We start from the raw sequence: 23,198 nt of genomic DNA on the forward strand, positions 1-23,198 counted from the left end.
ATAAAACCACATTCTCTCAACTTCCTGGTGAAAATTTCTGGAGAACCAGCAAACAGGAAATGCTAATTCATCACCTGCATCAGCATCTCAACTACTAGGAAAAATTGAAATAAAGCAACCTAACGCTCCAAATAGCTTTGTAGGATATTAGTGTCCAATAAATATTTCAAATGAGACAGGCATATAAGATTTTTACGAGAAAAGTGTACAGAACAATCACATTACCTGTTTTCCTTCCTAGTCAGAAAGGATAATTTCTTTTCAAGAGCCCCGAATCACAAAAAGCAATCTTCAAGTCTTGACACCTTTAACTAAAACACGCTTTATGTAATTTCTACTTCTGTGGCATTGTTAACATCAGCTTGTTTTCTGTATGGCTCCTGATTCCCTTTAAGCTAATAGAGCATAATTTAAAAGGCCTTACCATGAGAGTCAGTGACATAGAGGACTCTACAGCCTATTACTACAGTACAAGCCACAGCAGTATGACTGTATAGTCCACTGCTACAACAGTCTACTCTGTAGTCCCATACATTTTCAGTGTTGAGTAATGGTCTAACTGAGCTAAGATTCAGAACTGGTACTGTCAGAGAAAATCTGAAGTCTTATAATAGAGGGGACATCACTTTCAAATTCAATTCTCACTCAAGCATTTTGCCTGTGAATTCCTGACTGCTTAGATCTTTAGCAGAGCCCATGATATTTCTGCAGCACTTTCCATAACCCATAATCTGGTAATACTTAAATAACTTCATTAAAATGAAACTGGGGAATTTCTTTTAATCACATCTAGAGAAGAACATACTTTCTCTAATGAAATATAGGGGTCAGTAACTTTCCCCTATATGTGCAAAAACAGAAGAACTAAAGTCTTTATATTACGTATGACTACCAAAATACTGCTTCATTCAAGTAATTCTTATTTCCTGTTATTGTATTTTCAGAAAAAAACCCAAACTTGTCCATCTGTTTCTTCTTTCACATCACAGGGTTGGAGCTTTGGCACCTCACTATCTGCAGAAATGTGAGGATGGTGGTCTGATCTCTTGTATGGAGATTCATCACTGATCCTTCTTTTAAAAACTGTTGAATGTACAGCAAATACAGTGCTGCTGAGCTGGCATGAAAAGACAAGAAATACAGTAGTCCACTTTTTCTTTGCTCAGATAGTGAAATAGCGGCTCAAAAGCATACTTTGAAAGAAACCAAAATCTTGGTTAGCACTGTCAAACATGTCTCTAAAACTCCTGGATTTGAGAACTTACACACTGTGAAGGATGTCCTTGTCTTTTTTTTTTTTTTTTCCTTTTTTTCTACCACTCTTTTGCAGAAGGCAACAGAACTCTTAGCTCTAGTTTGCCTATATAACATCACCTCAAAGCACAATCTTCAGAAAAAAATATTATTCTCTCTTCTGTGTGTAACAGAAATACAAGATACTGAGAAGGCAAAAACCAACACCTCCTCAATCTTAATCAGTCATACCTATGGACTTAACGCATGTACTTTGTAGTCATTTTACAAGAGTGATTGAACACTAGGTAATCTGTAACTAGAAGAAAGCTGTGAAGTAATTAAGAAGTCAACGTAAGAATCAGTAAGATCTAATGTTCCCTATACTTGAGGAAAATTTAAACTAAATTACAGAAGGAGTTAGGGGGAAAAGTTTCAATTCTTGTAAGAAATCTGAAAGAGTTACAGTGACTGATTCGTTTCAGTGTCCTTTTTCTCTATATGGTACTTAAGCACATCTAGTTTATTTTTGTGAAAAAGAGATGCCCTTTGTGCTATTTCAAGTCATGATAATTATTCCCTTCCTAAACTGAGATGAGGAACTCTGAATCACGCCACACAGCCACTTTGTGTCATAACTTTTTGTCAGCAGCAAAGAGGACTTGCAGGGAGAAGGGACAGCAAAGACATCACATGGACCCACTATGCAGAAGCAAAAATTCACATAGTGCGCATGACATGGTATTGCTAACACAACAGTCTCACTCCCTTTTCAAGATGTCCTGAAGAAAGCCTGAACTTACCTTCTGCCTGCCAGTAAGCACTTCTCTGTTCTTGCAGAATGGTTTCAGACTGCTAAGAACCATGCCCTCAAAATACATTTAATGATATTGCCAAAACTGCAGCATTGGAATATTAAAGACTTCTAAATTGTACTGAGTGTATAGCATAAATATACTTATGAAGTATTAGAAGTGTTTAAAATCAGCTCCAAGGTCCAGATTTTGCAAAAAGCAAAGGATATTTCAAGCAGAGAAATATTACGTGCAGACAGAGCAGCAGAGAACAATTTCCTAGCAAATACTCAAGTGTTAAGAAGGTGATTGACCCAGATGCGTCTTACTCAGTACTTTATCATAAAGCCTCCATATAATTTAATGAAGTGTTGGACTTAGCAAAACTCCCATAATAATTCTCTCAGAGCATTAAATCTTATTACATGCAGCTGGCTTTTTAAATACTAAAGCCTTCCAAAGGAGGGGGAGAACAGTCTAATCAATATAGCAATCATGAAGACCAACTGTAAATAGAAGAACTTGCAAATCACAAGACACATTCAGTGCAGCTTAAGAACTATAGGTCTATTATCACTTTAAGCACATACCCTAAAATAGATAACTTTTCAGGCAACCAAGCCAAGGACACTTCTTGAGTGCAATCCTTAACTTCCAACTCTCTCTACAGAAAAGTACTCCAAAGCATAAACTGAGAAATGAACACTCGCAGGACCAGGTGCACAAATACCTGGAAACTCTACTTAACAGAAACCGGTTTTGAACAGAATTCTGGAAGAAAAATAAGATGTTAAAGAAAGCATGCTTTCAGCCTTGATTAGCAAATGGAAACCCCATTTAGAAAATAGTAGAGTGGTAGAAGATAGTTGTAAGAACATATTCTGCACACGTTCAAAGAATATTACCAGCCAGCACTGCTGTGGTATAGCCCTACACAGCATTTTTGCTTCAAGTACTGAAATAGGACTTGAAGTTCATCTCTGCAGCATATCACTGCAATAACAACCATAGGAGTAACAACAAAAGTGAGGATGAATTGAATCACTTCTAACAAACAACATATTTAATGGTATTTGGACACAAGCACACTTCTCCATAGAGTCACAGTGTATAAGCTAATGGCTTGAAAGGGGATGTTGAGAACTTCATGGGTGCCAGAGCGTGCACAAAGGAGGAGCCAAGTACTCATGAAGTGGTTTATTTGATTCTGAGGAAGCTGTTCAGCTAAGAAGTGCTAGCCTCCAGCTGTCTGTGAGCTTCCTAATACCCAAGACTGTCTAGAGATGGCTTTCTGAAGATATGGCTGACCAGCTGATGGCCAAAGTGGCTTTTCCATATCAAACAGCAATGACAGAACTGGTAATGGAGCAGCTCAGGACTCTCTGCAGCTTACTGCCTAATATCCTTATAAAGATGAAAAACAATGCATCTCTTCTCTAGCACTATCAATTTTAACTGGTTCTGGCAATACAGAGGGGGGACATGGTTCAGGGTCTCACAGCCAGCTCCACCTCTCACATCCAGCATTTTGAAGGCACCATGCTGAAAGTTTGGCAGGAAGCATTCTTCTTTTGCTTTAGAGATGCATTTTCACCTACTTCAGGTCTCAAATTAAGCATCCATTCATTATCTAATCTGGGAATTTGGCACAGTGCTATAATGACTAAACAAGTTCCGCTAAATAAAGCCCTGGCTCTGTAAGCACTGGGTTATTTCTGATGGAAACTGACTGTGCAAAACAAATCAATGAATATATAATTTCTTGGATTTATTTCAGTTTCTCTCATCTGCCTCAGAAAGAACACAACCCTAAACAAACATTAGATTATGTTTCTATAAATGAAACAATCTAAATGGATGTCAACTCTATTTTGAGAGGCTGTTTTGCTACATTTAAGTCCACAGATTGATGGCTCTCTCTTAGAAGCTTGCCCTTGTAAAGGATATATGGAAGTAGCTTAAACTTCTTGTAACAAAAAAATTTCCTTGTTTTCTATGCACCAAGTACTGGATGCATGTTAAAAAATAAATTGCTGTATGTTCGTCAAGAAGAGTCTCAAGTAAAACATAAAATCCTTGCTTAGTGCTTGAATACAACTCTCACTTATTATGTTAACTGTGAAGGGAACAGACACATCATACACTCTGATGTACAATTCTGCAAACTCTGTGGAATTAAGTTTTATAAAAACCATGGTTGTTAAAAAAAAATAATAATAATGCTATGAGCTACTGCTCTTGCATTTTCAAAGGCTTTGATTCCCCTGTGCAGAACAGAAATGCATAAGGCTGCATTCAGAAGCAAAATATCCTGGAAATGAAAGGAATCCTAAATATTTGATACTTCAACAAGTGCCTGAGAAACAGGAACTACAGAAACATTTGAGGGAAAACAACAATAATCAATACCACAGGAGGGTCTTTTTATTCCAAGATAATGCGGTAATGATGAGAGGCAGATCCCCCATTCATCATGTGCAGTAAAGAGGCAAAGGAAAAAGATCTTGAACATCCTTGCTGTTGGGCATTCTCCTTTAAGTGATCATTTATCCATAAATGCAGCAAGGTGCTCCTTTGAGACTGAATGCAAGTTAAAACAAACAGAAAAACAAAAGAAAAACAACAACAACAACCAACCAGCCATATCAGCAGTGTTAAAACCAGTATTTACTTTTAAAAACCTGGCCAGACATCCTAGTAAATACCTGTTTAATATTCTCAATGACAGTGCAATGATACTCTACAGAAGTTTGGAACAAATTTTTAAACCTGACAAATGCTTATTAGAAAGGAGAGAATGTCCTTGTTGAAGCTTTGCACAGCGAAAGGATGAGAGGGAACAGTCCCAATCTGCAGCAAGGAAATCTTCAACTGAACACAAGGGAAAAAACTCACCACAAGGGTCATCAAGCACTGAAGCAGACTGTCAAATGAGGCTGGGCACCCTCTACTCTTTGAGATTTACAAAATTCAGATAGACAAGTTTCCAACAAACTCACTTCAATGTTAATTTCACTTTGAGCAAGAAGTTGGACGAGGTGGTCTCCATGGATCCCACCCAACCTCCATTTCTCTGTAATTTTGAAGGAACTCCCAATCTGGAAGTCCCCAAGCCCACCTTACAAATCCAGAAAGTGAAAAAACCTGCAGAAAAGATACCATGGCCTTGCAAGTGAACTCATGCAAACTAAACTGTGTCCCAACTTCAGTACATTGACCTTAAAAATGAATTTAGGATAGGGTAAAATTTAGTTATGTTGACATATCTACCGTATCCTAGGCTAAAAAAAATATCTATCTACTGCTGTACATTACGTCAATCTTCTGGAATACAAAACTAAAATAGCAAAACCAAGGAACAGCATTTTTAAAGAACAAGAGAAGAAAAAACATCCCAGAGTCATAATGAAGTAGCACTGCTTTCTGAGAAGACTCAGTCCATAATTTGTTTCCTCAGAGCTATTCACAACTATCTATGGGTTGTAAAGGTCTCATGTCAACAACAGCTTTGCCGGATGCAGAGATCCTTTCCCACTATACTATATTATCCACCATAAGCTCCAGTATATGACTGCTTTTTAGTATGTTATCTATTGTATGATCTAGCGATAGATATTCCCACTGATGGCCGATGTCTTCTCCCAAACCATTCTGTGACTGTATTCTCAATATCGAGCTACAAGTGCTGAGAATTCACCCCTGTACCACTCATTTCCAGAAGTGCAACACTCTCATGCACATATCTTCCTCAAGAGGCAGAAAGCAGGCCAACTTCACTGCAAAAAAATGAGTGAAAAAGCCAAGCTTTAAGGACACTCCTCTCAATTACATGCACTCACAGAAGACCTCTGCTTGAACTCAAGACTTCTTTCCGCATTTTCCCTACTTAAAAGATTATCAGGAGAATCTCCCAGTGGGACTTTTTTTGGGATCCAGTCCCTCCAGGAGAGGGACATGCCTTACTCTTACTTCTGCAGTGTGCCTACAAGCTGGGAAGTGCTTCCACCCCCATTCACATATTGAAAACCAGATTTGCTCACAGCTATCTGCAAAGTCTTTAAGCAGAATAGAGAATTGAGTCCTACAGAAATATCTCGCACCCATTTTCTCCTTTCATTTTGTACATCCTTTTTCTTATCTCCTTATCCTCACTTCCTGAGATATACTGATATAGGAATTCCCCCCAAAATATTTTTTTTTTCCTGAGAAACTATGAAAATTTCCAAGGGTTGGGAACAGAAGGATCTGAGACCTCTTCCCTGCTTTTGTTCTTTCCTTTTTGCTGACTGGAGACAAGGTGCATCATACACCTTGCAAGAGCACAGGGATGGAGAGGAAAAAATCAGAGTACTGGAGAAAGGAACACCATCTCTGTCCCTTCTGAAGCTCTGAGAATGAAATATTCTAACAGGGTCACCATGAAAATGCTCAAGAAGTGGTGGCAGACAAAATGAAAATTAAGTCTTGGCAATTGCTAAAACCAGCCCTTCTAACTTATTTCTCAATAATCACATAGAAATTAAAGCACTCTATTTTTAATCTGGCAATTTATACAGATTGTCCTAGCACAATAACACGTGTATCACCATGATCTGACACAAAGCAGAAATCCCCTCTTTCATAGAATAACACACATTTTCCTAGAACTACCCCTTCCCTCTCAGCACATACAGAAACGCACACAATGTTCAGTGTTCAATGTTTTCATCACTCCACACTTTCAATCTGGCTATAGCTTCATCCTTCTGACATCCTTCATTCAATTCCCTTAAGCAGTGTGCCTTCAGGTATTATCCATTGTAACATGAAGCGCTGCTGAAAAGCAGAGCACTTGCAGACTCACTGATAATTTAATTAGCAATATGAAATAGAAGATCCACTCTTTACATACCTTTTTCATTTAAATTTGACATCTTAAAAGCAGCAACTGCTGGTTAGCCACCAGTCCATTAGTCCCATGTGCTCTCTCTGCTATTCCTCTGCAGTAGTCATGCATACCAAAACCAGAAAACAGAACTGGAAATGTGAATTCAAGCACCAGAATAAGGAAGCAATTTTTGCTTGTCCCTATTTCACAAAACACGCTTTCAGTTTTGCAATGGACTGTAGCTGCACTATTAACAGCAAATAATATCTCCACTGTTTCATTTATATCTTAACAGAAACAAGATTCCTATAGAAAGCTTTGACTGGAGGAATTTAAGAAATAACGTATTTGAGATTAACCCTCCTATATAACAACCAGGGGATGACAAATGACATCCTGTGAAAGAAACCGTGCCTCCCCCCACACTTCAAACAGGGACTGGGGCAAGTTACATATTTGGTATTTACGTGAAATGCAACAAACTGAAAATTAAAGCCCACATTCAGGGACAGCAGGGTGGCTGCAACAGCACATTCTTAAGTCTTAGCAGTGCTTCTGATGGCCATAATCGCTGCGTGACCGAATCCTGAACCAAGTGCTTTCTCTGTGAAACGCAGGAACAGATTCTGTGGATCCACGTGATGTACTGAGAAACGCATCCACAAAGAAAAGGACACAGCAAATTTACACAAGCACAGAACACACACAAGCTCATAACAATAAAATGTACTTAAATATAAGATGCACAGCAAACAAAAGAGTACAGCTTCTGCCTTTGTACTACATCACACCATCACATTTTCCTCAGTAGGATGTTATCTGTCTGAAATCCTGCCTGAATTGCAATCTAGCAACTAAAAAAAAATTGAAAACACTCAACACACCTGTGCATTTCTTCAGAAACAGCCACAATTCAGCAATATCTTTGTAGAGCAAGGAGATCAAACTTAAGGTCATGTTGCTCCTAATCGATTAAGTGCAGAATAGTTCAGCAGACAGTGACCTATTTATCTGTGAGCTCGTCTTCAGCATGCAGGAAGAGTGCAGAACTGTATCTTTCAGCCGAAGCCAAGGCACTCGGGACACAATACCTTTCTTCAAATTACATGTGCAGCAACTGTGCCTTTCAGCAACACCAGGTCCTCTGCTGGTTAGCCACTTGCTAGTTACTTACCACGTTTTGTCTTCCTGCATCAAGCACTGGCACGCGTTAGATTCCACCCACTGACTTAAATGGGAACAAGAGTACTGATCAAACACCATGAAGAGGAAAAAAAAAAAAGTCTAAGTGTGGCATGTCAAAAATCTCATTTTACGAGCACTAGTTTTAAACCTGTCCAGTAAATCCATCTTCATTTTTTTTCTAGCCACCAGTTAATTTCTTCTCCACACAAGGAAATTCTGTAGTGAGCTCACGGGCAGAAGTCCCTCAGAAACAGACCAAGCATGTCACACTGCTGAGGAAGTTCTTACCCCAGTCTTTGACAGAACTGAACTAGGGTGTTTTGCTTGGTCATAAACTCATTAAGCACCTGTTCCCTATGAAGAATTCTACCCAAAGCAGCAGGAACTGTCAAAAAGGAAGCATTCAAGTAATGTGACTTTTTAAGTTGAAACACAAATCTTATCCAAAAGAAAATGGGAAATTAAGGCAATAAATAATCAACAATAATCAAAATATTCTGTATGATCTTTCAGATACTAATGCTCAGCCTTGCTTCACTTGATCCTTTGAAGTAATCATCTGGTGATGGACTACCTGACAATGAATGCACTTGGGGTCAACTACCAGCAACCCAGACTCACTACTACAAAGAGTCAGACCATGAATGAGTGACAGCAACAACCACGTGAAAACAAACAGACCGATTTCCTTCACTTGAAGATGTTATAAGAGCCCTTTCCTGACAAGAGGGGTCAAGGAAAGAGGACAGTGAGGATAAAAAAGCTCGGATTGATGGTTGCATCTGTTCACAAGATCCCATTTACAGATGGGAAAAGCTCAGTTTTAGCTTCAGCACGTCCAGCTCTCACACAGTACCATAAATGCAAAACCCAACAAATCACAAGCCACCCACAGAACACAGTAGGGGTTATTTGATGGAGTGTCCCACATCTGTTCTCACCACTCATACTGTTAATAATCACAAGGTGATCTGCCCTATTATGATAAATCTATTGAGAAATAGGTTTAATCAATGCTTCACATTAAAATACAGCCTGAATAATACTATTTAAGCATGTTATTTTAAATTCTGCTATTGCATTTTCTGATTTATCACTTTCTGTTAGACATCAAACTACAGGAGCTCCCTAAGTAACACTGAACATTTTAAATCAAAGGGACATTTAAAAGAAACTTTCCTGAGAAATGTTTTTAACTGTTCTCTAATTCACAAAATGATTACTAGAATATTTTATTTTGATGAGAGAAAAAAAAAGTTAATGAATGAATCTTCTCACCACTCCCACAAGTCATGTAAATACTCTTTCGGTTCCACCACATCCGTGAAAGTTGAGACAGAGCAAGTGACCTGTCTTGGATCAGGTAACAGCATTTGTTGCAATGTCAGAAACAGGATCTACGTCTAGTCTCCAAGTCACTGTCACCTAACCAGCTTGGTGGAGGTGTCTAGTTCACAGACAGACATCACAAGTCACAGAACTTTATTTCTAGCTCTTGAATTGTAACATAAGTTTAGGAAAAAAAATCTTAGATCCTACTATATAATATATACCATACGCAAGTATGCATACTGACCCTCATTTCTTATATAACATCACAAAGCTGGTCTCAAACATTTGCCAGTGAGAGCCAGGCACGTTGCTTGGGATTGACTAGACATTACTGGTAATAGCAGCAAGGGTTAGGTCTCACCTGCAACATGACTCTCTGAAAATATAACTCCTACTATCAGAAGCCTGACACAATGACAAAGCAGTCATTGCTTTCCAAACATGAAAAGAGTCAGAAAGGAAACTTTCTGGTCTCTGTTCAATGATTAAAAACAAATGAAAGAGGAGCTATATCCTTGTCAGGAAGGTATTACCCACATCCATTCAGTAAGACACAGTAATGAGGTTGTGGCAAGCTGGCTACTCCCTGAAGAAAAAAAACCCATCAACATAAATTAGAATAGGAAAAATAACTACTCAGTGAGTTGACTGTTTGCTCTCATTGCTCTCACTTAGCTTCCTACTAGCCTTCAAATCTCCTAAACTCAGTTACATCCTGACAACTCAGGAAGTAACAAAGACTGTGGGTGAGAGAACTCAAATACAGCATTGTTTCAATCCTACTATCTTTCAACATTAAGCAACAGTTCACATCTTCACCTCTCACCTTCAGGAATTTTAATTAGAGTGTCCTTAGTTTGAAGGATACATGTGAATCATGGAATCATAAAGATTGGAAAAGACCTCTAAGATCATTTAAATCCAATCACCAACCCATCACAACCGTGCCACTTCCCTCAGTGCCACATCTACATGTTTCTTGAAAGCCTCCAGGGACAGCGATCCCACCATCTCCCTGGGCAGTTGTTCCAGTGCCTCACCAGTCTTTCCAAGAAGAAATTTTTCCTAATAGCCTGCCTGAACCTCCCCGGCACAACTCAAGGCCATTATCTTCTTGTGAAGAAACAGCACAAATAGCACAGCCCATGTATAACAGACTGAGTTTGTTCCCTAGTCACTGGGAGGGAAAAGAAGTCTTGCACAGCATCTCAAAGGAAAGTGGCCACAGCCATCTGGCTACACAGTTATTTCAGGTGAAGGTGATTTTTCCTAGTAGGTCTACTCTGCACAAAAAAACTTCTAAATTTCACTGGGTTTGAAATACTACACACTCCCATGAAACAGAGTATAAAACATTCTCTTGGGGAAAAAAAAGAGGGCTCCAGCAAGAAAAAAGTACATTTTATATTTGGCTATATTTATACACGAAGCACAGAATAGTACCTGCGGGGAAACGTTTCATGCTTACAGTACCTTGTCTCCTTGCTGCACATTTCAAGAAAACAACAGCAACAAAGAAGAACAAATTAGCTGAATCTCAAAACCTTCTTCTAGCCTTTGTTGTTGAGTCTGAAATACAACTGGATAGTAAAAATGGAATGTGTGGGCATGCATGTTAGCAGTAAGACTTAGGGGGCATAGCTAAGATCTGTTCAAACACACAGAAACAGCTTTCATGAGAAAAATCTGTGTCAATACGCATGTGTATATTTAGAAATGCATTAAAAAGATTTCAGCGCCTCTCATGCTCAAGTCAAGGTCACCCTGATGCCTCCAGCGTGGTCTGTGACTAAAATGTAGCCCACCGACAAGAAGGAAAAAAACCCAAAAGATTAGAGAAGCTTTCAAAGGTTGTAGCAAAGTAAATAGAAGGTAGAAGTCTGTGCCAGTTTGGTGAAAGCCAAACTGGGAAGCCATGACTGTGGCTTTAACATATAACAGAGTGCATGCCCTAATAAGCAGATGCAAGCATGCAGCGCAAAGGCAGCAGTGCTTGTGATAAAGTATATTCAAGGTTAAGATTAATTTTGAAGTACAGCTACTAAACCTACTTCTTCCTGGGGTGTGGTACGTAGCAGAAGGGACATCAATAAAATGAGCTGGCGCTGCATTATTCAGCATGACGAGCTATCCCTATAGAATTATCTTCAGCTTAATGCAAACATGCACAAAATATACCTAGCTCACACCTGTAACCACAGACTTTATAATTGGGTGGAGCTTTGAAGACATTAAACAATTTGATGCATCACCAGCAAGCATCTAGTTTAGCATACTAGATTATTTAAAAAACACTATTCATTTTCTCCTTTTAAACCTTCTTGATGCTTTTTTTTTCAAAAAATAAAAGCAAAAAAAGCTTCATTCTTTTTAAAGTCATCAAGCATTAAAAATTGTCATTTCCCTCTACTTTGAACCAAAAGCTTCCAAAGCATTAAAAGTTAGTTTATACATTATACATACACATTTGTATAAAGCCATTATACAATTTTTTGTTGTTAACCCATCTCTACCCAACAAAACCAACCAATTTTGTGACAGCTTTAGCCGTTTTCAGCTTGAATGCTAATTCATCAGAAAAAGTCTCTGAATCACATGCAAACCTAAATTTAAGCAAGTACAAGCAATCAAAACTCATGGTCTGAGAAAAGCAACAGACCCCACCATCCATGAGGACAATTGTTTCACAAAAATGAGCATATGCTTGTAACACCAGTAGTTGTTGGAGCACTTCAAAGGGTTCAGGATGCAGTTTAATTAGCAGGATGAACCCTGCAATATTTATTTTTGGAGGATATATCCAGGAAGAATCCTAAAGAAAACTACTGATACATTACATCTTGAAAGTATACTTTCCACTGTAAGAAGGTAATAAACATCAAAGCTCTGAAGATCACATACCCTACAGTAGGTATCCAGAAGGTAAAACAAAAGCAATAAGACTACTGCAATTTTTAAAAAAAGTGCAATACACCATCAAAGAACACAAGCACAGTTTTGGGACTGAAGACTTAAGAGCTTCCCCCAAGAATACAACAAAAGCTTGGCCAATGAATGCTCTTGCACATCAGTTTTAATTTCTGGTTTCAAAATGGAATATCTTTGGTTTTCTTGAATTTTAGTCAGTTTATGTTTTTCTATTTGTGTCCATTCTAAACAAGCTCCCACAAATCACAGACCTCTCTCCTTTACTGTACTGAAGAATTTACCATGGTTTCCATTTCAAAGAGACAAAAGCTGTACTTATTTTTAGGTCAAACCAAGCAGGAGTTAGCTTGTGGAGTTTGGTGATGTTATTGTCTGTTCACAGCTGCAAAAGCCAGAAAAGAAGATAGATTTGACCTCTTTAACTTCATAAACAGCTGCAGCACCTGCACAGAAATGTCTGTAATCTAACATGGCAATTCCAACTGCATGGGGATGAGGAAAGGAGGGCAACTGACTCCACACCAACTTCGTCAACCACAGTATTCAAAATGGAGTACACAAGAGACTGCAGCCTGATAAAAATGGGTAACTGCCACTAAAGGTGGAAACAGGTCACCACTTGCATTAGACACAAGCTAGGACCAAAGTTAAAGAAAATTAAGAGGATGAGACCCATCATTATACCAGCAATGGGACTCAAAAAGCAAACAGAAACCAAAAAGAAGAAGTAAACATGAAGTTCAGTGATAGCAGAAAGGAAAACTCAACAGGAACTAGTGACAATAGGAGCATGTGATGAAAGCACAGAAATATAATTGAGGAAAAACAGATATAATCTGTATTCTGAAGTATACATGTACACACACATAAATAACAACATGATTCCAGAAAGCAATTACAACAAATGAAGCATTGTACCATGATCATAACTATATTTGTAGCCAAAGGATAAAATAAAACTTTTTGAATGATCGGGAACCCTTTTTGCGACCCATGAAGTATACAATCATTTTTTCCAGTTTAACAAGACACTCAGGAAGCAGAAAATCTTTCAGGTCAAAAGTTGCAAGAGAACTTGTTCCAACACAAATATAAAATGCTCTGCAACACTGATGGACACAGATAAAGGCTGCAAAACAATTTATTACAAAGGAAGGAAAGGAAAACAACTTTTGCAGAAATAATCATCCCCAAAATCCTGAAAGAGCGAACAGGACAGAGAGAAGAGAAATTTTTTTGATCTGAGATGAAAATAAGAGAAAGAAAGCGCTTATTCCATCACATTTCCAAAACATCCATTTGGGGTGCTTTTGAACAAGTTACTTTAGTACTGGCGGATCACTTGTAACTAGCAATGAAATAGATCAAGAATCTGGTTACCAGGTGATCCCAGTTACAGATCATTTCAAATTGGCAAGTTTACACAAAATCCTGCAAAGTAGGCCATCAACCTTACGTCTTACTCATGCCTCATAAATCCAACCCCATTGTGGCATTATGCTTCAAAATGGCCATAACAGATGACATAAAATTACCACTGTCCTCCTAGCGGTTTATTTGTCAGGACAGTTTTGGTTTTAATACATGTTTTGGAATTTCTGCAGTCAAGTCAATGCACACTGCAACAAACTGCATGTGGCCCTTAATCATCTTCGTGGCCCCCTGCTAGACTCCTTCTAGCACACGCCTGTCATTTTTTGACCTAGGAAGCCCAGAACTGAAAACAGAAGTCTAAGTGTGACCTTATCAGCATAGAGTAGAGTGGTAGGATCACACCTCTCTTGACCTGCTGGCCATGCTCTTTGTAATGCATCCCAAGATCCCATTGGCCTTCTTGGCCACCAGGGCACACTTCTGACTCACGCCAACCTGTTGTCCACCAAGACATCAAGGTTTCTCTGTGTAGAGCTCCTCTCCAGCAGGTCAGCCCCCAAACTGTAGTGATGCATGTGGTTATTCCTCCCCAGGTGCAAAACTCTACAAAATAATACCTTAATTTCTCCTACTCCCAACCCTTCCCCTCTCCTGGGCTTCATCAGGTTCCACGGTACTCTCACAAAAATAGAAGACTTCGCATCAGCAAAGAGTAAACAAAGCTTGTTTGCCACCAGTCAAATAGAAAACAGAGAGCACAAGGAGTCTAGTCACTTCTGAAAAACTAAGTGGAGAACCGTTCCAGGTTCTCAACAGAAATTCATTTCCATTCAAGAAAGAAAACCTCAATACAACAATCTCATCCATTGTGCTTAATGCAGAATATTCTTGGTTAAGTGTACTCAATGCAGGAAAGACAAAATTTACACCATTTACTCTCTGTTGAAAAATGCAATAAGACTGACCTTCACATTTTGTAGACACAGTACTTCTAAAATAATAATTCTGTAACACAAAATTCAGCGATCTCTTCAATAAAACACTTGAAAATATACCTAGGGCTACAAAAAGCTGTTACAAAATCCATAAACAACTGCAAAGACGCACAGCAGCTGTAACTATGTCCTGCTTCTAGACTCTGGGAAGCAAACAGGAAACACATACCCCTACCTGATTGAAAAAGCAGCCAGTCTGTGAGATTCTAATCAACCAAAACAACAGGCATTTTCCTTCTTCTCCAGGTTCCTAAGATGCTTCCTGGCCTGTTCAGAGTGGCAGTGTGGAGGCCAAGCTTTCCAACAGCAGTATTACCTTCATTTTCCTCGTTACGTACTGCTACCATCACTATCACTGTATTTACTTTTGGCCTAGGTGTGACAGCAGAGGCATGGCTGTGAATTCAAAAAACAAAACCACTCCTCTGCTGAGGGTGGTTTATTAGCGTTAGCATCTGACTGCAGCTTGCTCTGAAATGAGCAGTTTGCTGCTTCTTTCCATAATAAAGAAAACGTAAAGAAGGATGAAAGCAAGACCAAAGAGCAAATTCCACTTGTGGTGATTGACACACACAGTGTGTGTCACCTGAACTAACACCCCTCAATGTTCATGCAAGTAAGGGACAATCTACTCACAGCCTTCAACCATTCTCTCTGCTCTCCCTCTTGTTGCCTTGCTAAAACTGCTTCTGGCTGCCAGTAGCTCCTATCCTTCTTCCATTTTATTGCTGACATGATGAGAACCAGATTCTTCAGACTCTCAGTGAAACAGTAGGAAGAACACTTGTTAACTCCTGAGGTCAAACCAATGACTTCAACAAACGGTACAAAAGAGCTGATAGGATATCAGAGTATTCTATATCCTGTGCCCTTCTTTTTTTTTTAATTCATCTTTTAGAATTTCTGCAAGCCTGTAAATCCCATAAGAAACACCATAGCTCTCCTGCACACACAGCAGCTGGTGTTCAATTTCTCCTGTTTGACAAGATGCTCCCATCCAAACAAACTCAAAACAGAGTCATCTGCTGCTTACCACGTCCACACCCAATCAGTTTGGGTTTTACTCTTGAACTGGTACTAAGTGAAAAACACAGGGCAAATGGATCAAAGGTTCTTCATGTTTCCCTCTCCAGGCAAGAAGACAGAAGCTCTTACTGTATCCGCATGGAAGGAAAAGACTTGCAGCTCTGTCATCATTGCAGTATGGAGAAAGCAAAGCTTCTTCAATTAAGGCCTCATCCAGCCAGTCTTTAAAACATTCAGCAGTGTCCTTTTACCAAGACAGATTTCACACCCTTGGCCAAAAGCCTCCTTTTCCCTGTCTCAAACAGAGAACATCCTATGATCACTACTGCTTTAGACCTTAAGTTACAGTGGCTGAGCCAAAGCTGAACACATTTTTACACCTTTTCAGATGACTATGTGCACAATACTGAAGACATCAACTACAGATATCCAAAAGGATCAGCAAAAATAAAACAAACCAACAACCAAAAGTACTGCTCCAACATGAAGAGAACATCCAAATAACATTAAAAATACTAAAAACATCCCTTTTCCTCAACTAGGGTTTGTTTGATGCACTGCATATGTTTGAGAGAAGTTTCAGGGTAAGAAACTGGATTTCTGTTTAAGAAATTTCTCTTACCTATTTTTTAAGTAGTACCTGGGAAAAGTAAGGGGTGAAGGCTCCAAAACATTTCTTTTTTTAATATTCTAAGCATTTAGAAATGTTTTTCAGCAGCTCTCAGACTTTTTTAGCTACTGAAATTTCTTCTCCAACACTACGAAGTCTGATGGAGCTTATACTTAGGATACACTCAAGACTCTATGTTATTTACATGTATTTCTTTATAAGAGGAAAAAAAAATCTTTTTAATCCCCCTAGCTTACCAGCTAGTGAAGGACACAACAGCTCAACCACAACTACGTAAAAGCGCAGAATTAGATTAGTCTCAACCAACAATAAGACACCATAACATAGTTGAATTTGTTTCATGTTTTGTTCTTCAAGCAACACAAACAAACAAACAAACAAACACCAAAATAAAACAACAAACCCCAGCAAAACACATACTGCACCTGAGCAGAAGGAAAAGACTTGCAGCTCTATCATCAGTTTGCCCAAAAAAGGGACCCAGGTATATGTCTATCTGTCTGATCCCCCCCACCAGCTGACCAGAGTTAAGTTCATCCAGCTGGGATGGGTAACAGATATTTAAAGATTCACAGGTGCAGATAGAAACAGTTGGGTTATTTCCTTTCAGAAATTGTATTTCAGCACAAATACACCAATGAAAACTGAGAAAGTGGTTCAGCTCTTTTTTTGAACCAGCTCCCATATTACATATCTCCCCTGAAGCCACTTGCTCCCACAAGGCAGTAGAGATGAGGAGCTGACTGGGATACTCCATGATTTGACTAACTGTAACCCAAAGCCTCCTTTGTTATATTTCCTTTATTTTTATGGTATTTTACTGCTGTTTTCTGACCTTTTTGTCTCCTCTCACTTGCTTAGCTACTGCTACTGTCCTCTAAAAGATACCTTCTGTCTTTGAAGTACTGGTGCTGCCTGTAGGTACTAGCTACAATCTATGTTTTTTCCAACCAAAAATAGAGTTATGTAAAAGAAATTGTTCTGGTTTTGTTTTTTAATGAGATCTATTTAAGAGTGACCAAATCCACTGTTTAGGGAGGAGACTTCAAGGCAGCAGTGACTGTGTTGTGGCGCATCCATAAGGCTCATGTGGATGGCAATGGTTTGCATGCCCTGGGACTGAGAGAGAGGACAGAGCTTTCTTGTTGTTAAATGTAAATGGTAACAACAATAGGGTTTTGTAACCAAGAGAAGGAAGCAATCTAATACGGAAAACAGTTGTTATTACTCTGTTTACAGCCCTTTCCCTATTCCAAATATTTCACGTTACTCTTGTAACACTGAGAAAGGCTAAACTGAGATGACCTGAAACTGGGCAAATGGCTGAAAATCTGACAAGATGCACTTAGAAACACCTTTTTTTTTTTCTTTTTTCTAAAATTGCCTCCTACTAGAAGCATGCCAGAATGGAAAATACTTCAAAGTTGCACTCCTGTAACTGTGAGAGCTTCAAACTCTGGATAAATCGGTTGCTTAGGTTGTAAACTGGATCTGCTGTTGTGTGGTGACTGAGGCACTTTCTGAATGTGTGGACCAGACCAGAATGCCTATGGGATACAAGCAAGGGATCTCCTTGCTTAGCTTCCCACTGCAGTCCAAGGATCTGCAAAGAAATGCTTCAGGGCACCGTGAAAATCCTCCTTACCCAGTGGTGATATCTAGGTATCTAAAGGGCCAACAAAGGACTCTAGGGGTCCCACTTTCAGGCTGGTGAACCAAGCTTCCACTAATGTAATTTCTGTGTCTTTTAGCCTTGGGACTCCTATGAAGCTTAAGTAGTATTGCGTAGACAGATAAATTTAGCAAAGCAGCTCCTCATATAAACTTAAACATTTAGACCCTTTGTAGTACAGTGTAAGTCTCAACAGTTCAAGTCATAGAAAAAGATAGTAATCTCCTTTCAGGATATTTTAAATGCATGTTTTGCCACCTTGCTTGCATTAGAAGATGACTCAATCTATATTCCATTTCTGTGATGCTTTCCATGCCATAGGGCACTTAGTTGTGTCTGCAAACTGTTTTGAAGCATTACAACTTATTATTGCATTTATTTTTTAAGAAATGTATTCCTAAAATAAGGCTCTAAGTTAAATCAGCAGACCAACATCTGCAAAAACTTTCAACACAACTCATCTTACAGACAAAGAACATAATTTTCAATAGCTGGAAGTCAGGAAAAAAAAGCAGAGAAGGAACCAAGGTCAAATGTCTCCAACAAAAAGGGGAAAAGTTCATGCTGAGGAAGGTATTAGAGACCACCTGTACTTGCACCTGAAGTCCTTAATCAACCTTTGACAACCACAGTGGCAGATGATACAAAGACAGTTATCACTGCATGCACAGTTCAGTTAAAATGCATGAACACATTCTAAGGGAGTCCTAGAGGTTCAGATGGAGTTAGAGAGTTCGATAGTTAAAGAAGAGCTGCAGGTCTGGGGCTCCCAGGAAGGACACATTCTAAGTTTCAAGGGCAAAAACCTGCCTATGACTTGTAGTATTGGAAAGATAAATTATCTCTAATGTAAAAGGACAGTTGCAGTATCTTGAATTCATTCAACACACTAGTTTTCATTTAACACAAGACAAATGACATTCTGATTGCTGTCCATTTTCTCATATACTCCTTCTGAATGCACAATGGCAGTAGGAATTAGACAACTGATTAAAATAGGCAAATGTTTGGCTAAAACAGAGAAAATGGTCATTAATGTTTAGCAAAGAATAATTCTCCCACACAGACTCACTGAATAAAACAAGTTACTTATATTTTGTGAATGCTTATGATCTTCACCTAAAGGAAGACAGAAATACAAGTTTTATCTTTCCTGCAAATCAAAGCATGAGAAGCAACGAACTCTTGCTCTCAGAACCAAAGGATACATTTAAACAAGTTCTTCAACTAGCTCTCCCACATATATAGGCTGCTCCAAAAGTAATGTCTCCTGTTTTATTCTGTCAGCCCATAATGTGAGAGGCAGATTTTGGTGGTAGAGTTGGTGGAGGCTGAACCTTCCCACCAATGTTCTGTTACACGTTGTTGTGACAGAAGGCAGCAGAGGGGCACTCTGACACAATGGCATCTGACATGGAAGTGCACATGAAGCAAAGATGTGGATATGAATTTCTCCATGAAGAAAAAATGGCACCCATTGACATTCTTTGATGCTTGCTGAACGTTGTAGGAGAACAAACAGTGGATGTGAGCACAGTGAGGCGGTGGGTGGTGCATTTCAGCAGTAGTGACAGCAGCAATGGCTCATCTCTACTGGTGCAGATTGCTTTGAGTGTGGCACGTGGGGTTGCGTTCATCATTGGGGAAAATGCACAGCAAGTGGTGGTGAGCGTGTTGAAAAACTGTTTTGTAGCTGAGAATTTGCTCTCTCACATAGTGTTATTGTGCTCTTTGTATCTGTTGTAGTTTCCATGGAAATAAATAGGAGATACTACTTTTGCAGTGACCTACTTCATGTCAACTGTACGATACACACCATGTAGGCTTCTAAACTGATTTTTCAGATAAATCAAACAAAAAACTGACTCAGAGAATGACTCGTGACTAGTGCAATTGAGCAAATATGTAAATACTGTCCAGCTGAAGCTCCTAATGTTCAGAAACCACTCCAGGTATGTTAAATTACAGTAGTGACATTCACAAATCACAAAGATTGTTTTAAACCAGGACAACTCAAAGATAATTTTTCACCAGAAAAGTACCAGTTATTGTTTTTGAAGTATATTCTCCACTTGCATCTGAAATTACAGGATTAATCATGAATATAATTTCTTTCCCAATTGTCCCACAACTCTGAAGTGGTTGTTAAGCAGAGAAAACTCCTTGAAGATGACTGCAAGCTACTCCCTTCAAGCTCTCAAGATCCTCTTCTAACTTGCTCCCTAGTGTGATAATTTGTGTCCTTACCTTAACAAATTTCTAAAATTGACATGTAACTTTGAAATCAGAAATAATTGCAAATCTGATAAAAATAATAAGATTGGATGGAGACTGCATGCTGACAACTGAGTAAGCACAAAAAATGTGAGATTTTTCCACCCGAGGATAAAAAGAGATGATAAGAAGAAGCCCCTACAGAAGAAGATTCCCGTATGTTCCTGTTTTCTCCAGTTTGTTTTTTGGCCTCTCCCCAGAACACACTCAATAGCCCTGTCACTAACCCAATTTTTGAGCAAACTGACAAACTAGTTCCCAATATTCAAGGCTGCAAATACTGAAGAAGAGTAAGTAAATGTGAAAACAAAGACTACAATAAATCATTAATTTTAGGAAAAAAACATCAACAAGATTCAGGAAGGTTTCATGCCAGACACAATTCAAAGTGCAAGAAACAGAAGTAGTGTGTGAGGTAATATTAACTGCTGACTAAAATAGAATCTCATTGGGATTTTTTCCTAAGATCACTGAACAAGAAATGAAACACAAAAGTTGTGTTGATCTTCACTTCCTGCTATGGAAGAAGATACAGTGCTTCTGAAAAGGGGGAAAAAAATTGGAATTAGTTCAAACCAGGAAGTGCTGTAAATCTTACAATAAACCTTGATCCTTTTAACTTAGCTTGCTTTACCAAAAGACCACATATGTTCAACCTTTTCAGGTTAACTTAACGTTTGAGGTTAGTTTGATGACCATGTGGGAGTTTGTTAAACACTGCATGTATACACAGTAAAAGGAAGTAGCACAGACCATCTTACTAAGCATGACTTCAGTACAGCTAAACAGATTGCATAAGTACATGAGATTGCAAATGTCTTAAAAGAACAATGAAGAAGATAAAGGGAGTAAATAAAACTACATCCTGGCTCCAATACTGGTTCTGCCCAGAGAGTAAATACCTTCTTGTTGACAATTCTCCATCTGGAAAAGCAAAACTACGCTGTAAGGATAGCTAGTAACTTTTTGTTGAAGTGAGGCATCTCTGCTTATTCATTAGGGAAACAGTAAGTCCTTTTTTTTTCCACTGTTGCATTATTTTTTCAAATATCCTTTCCTCGTTAAGGTTTATAATCCTCAGCAGCCATGAAAGGAGGGAAAATATAACTTCCTCCTAACTCAGAACATACTATGGCATTACACCACATATGCTAGTGCCTTTAATTAAATAGGCATTTTAAACAGCACTAATGTTGAGCAATACATTTTTTTCCCACTTCAAGAGTTGCATGCACAATCAGATTTTGTCTTCTGAAGATTCATTTTGTATGTATTGAAGTGACACAACTAATTTTTACATTTCTTCTTCCTTTGCATATATTCACACCCCAAACATCACAGAATAGCACTTAGAAAAGGTCTGTTCCTCGTAAGAAGACTCACAGATGGCCTAAATCTGAATAAGTGGAGACAAAGAGGAAACCATAGGGCAGAGACTGGGGAAATGGCAAGGATGCAGGCTCAAGGAGCTCAGAGTCACTAAACTGATTGGAAGAGGAACCTAACAAGTCAACTCTTGTATTATTACCCTTAATCACGTGTACATGTTTAGTTTTTTGTTCAAATGTGTATCTTTCTCACATACTTTTTTTTTCTCCTCAGTGAACACGCTGGTTACATCTGTAAATGTAATACTAATTTTAAAAGAGTAGTTTGAAATATTTTTAACAGCCAAAAAGAGAGCTGACGAAGCTTTTGTAGAATTCATATTCCTTACACAAGAGAGGAAAATTCTCCAAAGAAACACCTTTTTAACCTTTTTCACAAACTCAAAATATACTTTCTTGTGGTATTTCATTAAATTATGTGATGAAAATTGCCACATATAAACATACGGATGCAGTGACTCTCTGACCTATTAACACAATGACTATTTTGTATCAGTTCTCTTGAAGGATTCATCACAGGGGATAAGTGGTGGCCTGTATATCAGTATCCCAGAGCCTACATACTCCTTCAGCATTCTGAACACAACCTGAGAAGTAATATCTTTCTGTCTACAAACTAAGTAAGGCATCAAGGATTTAAAAATATTTACTTTTATAACATTGCAATTTATAATACTATCGTTTTATATTATTGGAAAAGGAATTGCAATAGCTTTTTCACAACAAGAGTTAAGAAATAAAAATGATTTCACAAATCTGAAGTGTGACCGCTCTCAGAAATCTGCTGACAATGTCATCTATTTTAGATATTTCTACTTTCTCTCACAGCATACATCTTATCATGATTATAAATTCCACCCCTCAAATCATGCATTCCTTCACTCTAACTGACAAAAAGAATAAAGATTTCAGAATAAGAAAAACCCTACATTAAAAAAAACTCGAGGGAAAAAAAAAATTAAAAAAGCCCAACAGCTACAAAAGGAGGCTGAAGTTTTATAAAAAAAAGTCCATAAAGACTTCTGAGTGGAGGAAGAAAAACATTTGCCAGAATCACTGCACTGGTATCTCTGAAGTGTAACAACCTCTTTATCTTAAAATGTATATTAAACTGATTCCAGCACATAAACTGCCCTAAAAAAAATTCTTTGACGATGCTCTGAAATTGATCTCAAAAGGAACAAACAGATCTCTTTTGATGGGCACACTGCTTGGGAACTTCTCTAACTTTGGAGGGATGACAGCTGTGATGCTGCTTTTTCTGACAGTCACTGTGTAACTTGGCTTAGCCCAATATGTCACTTAATTTAGCATTTCATAGACACTAAATGGTTACAAGTTTTGCAGGTGTTATTAGAGAGGAAAGGCTTTTTTGAAAAACTGTGCACAAAATGTATTTTCCAGAATGAATACACTAGCAAAATTTATAGTGGTAAGACTGTTGACATGCACAAGCTTTTTTGGCATATAAAAAACACACTGAAGATGCTTCCCAGAGC

The 23,198-nt window shown here is 38.5% G+C and overlaps 1 protein-coding gene across 16 annotated transcripts in view; it reads right to left on the minus strand.

The window, feature by feature from the left end:
- Positions 1-23,198, minus strand: part of MCF2L (MCF.2 cell line derived transforming sequence like) — a 148,042-nt gene that overhangs the window by 67,710 nt on the left and 57,134 nt on the right. The window contains exon 1 of one of the 16 annotated variants that reach the window (XM_048958284.1): positions 16,791-16,916. The exons of 12 other annotated variants lie outside the window; for them this stretch is intronic. In XM_048958284.1, the coding sequence (XP_048814241.1) occupies positions 16,791-16,824 (34 nt within the window). In that variant the 5' untranslated portion in view covers positions 16,825-16,916. Of the gene's footprint in view, positions 1-6,918; positions 7,020-16,356; positions 16,379-16,601; positions 16,624-16,790; positions 16,917-23,198 lie in introns of those variants that run through there. 3 more of the 16 variants (XM_048957935.1, XM_048958532.1, XM_048958451.1) reach the window with 3 other exon arrangements.

Source organism: Lagopus muta, chromosome 1, assembly GCF_023343835.1.
Source record: "Lagopus muta isolate bLagMut1 chromosome 1, bLagMut1 primary, whole genome shotgun sequence".
Lineage (NCBI taxonomy): Eukaryota > Metazoa > Chordata > Aves > Galliformes > Phasianidae > Lagopus > Lagopus muta.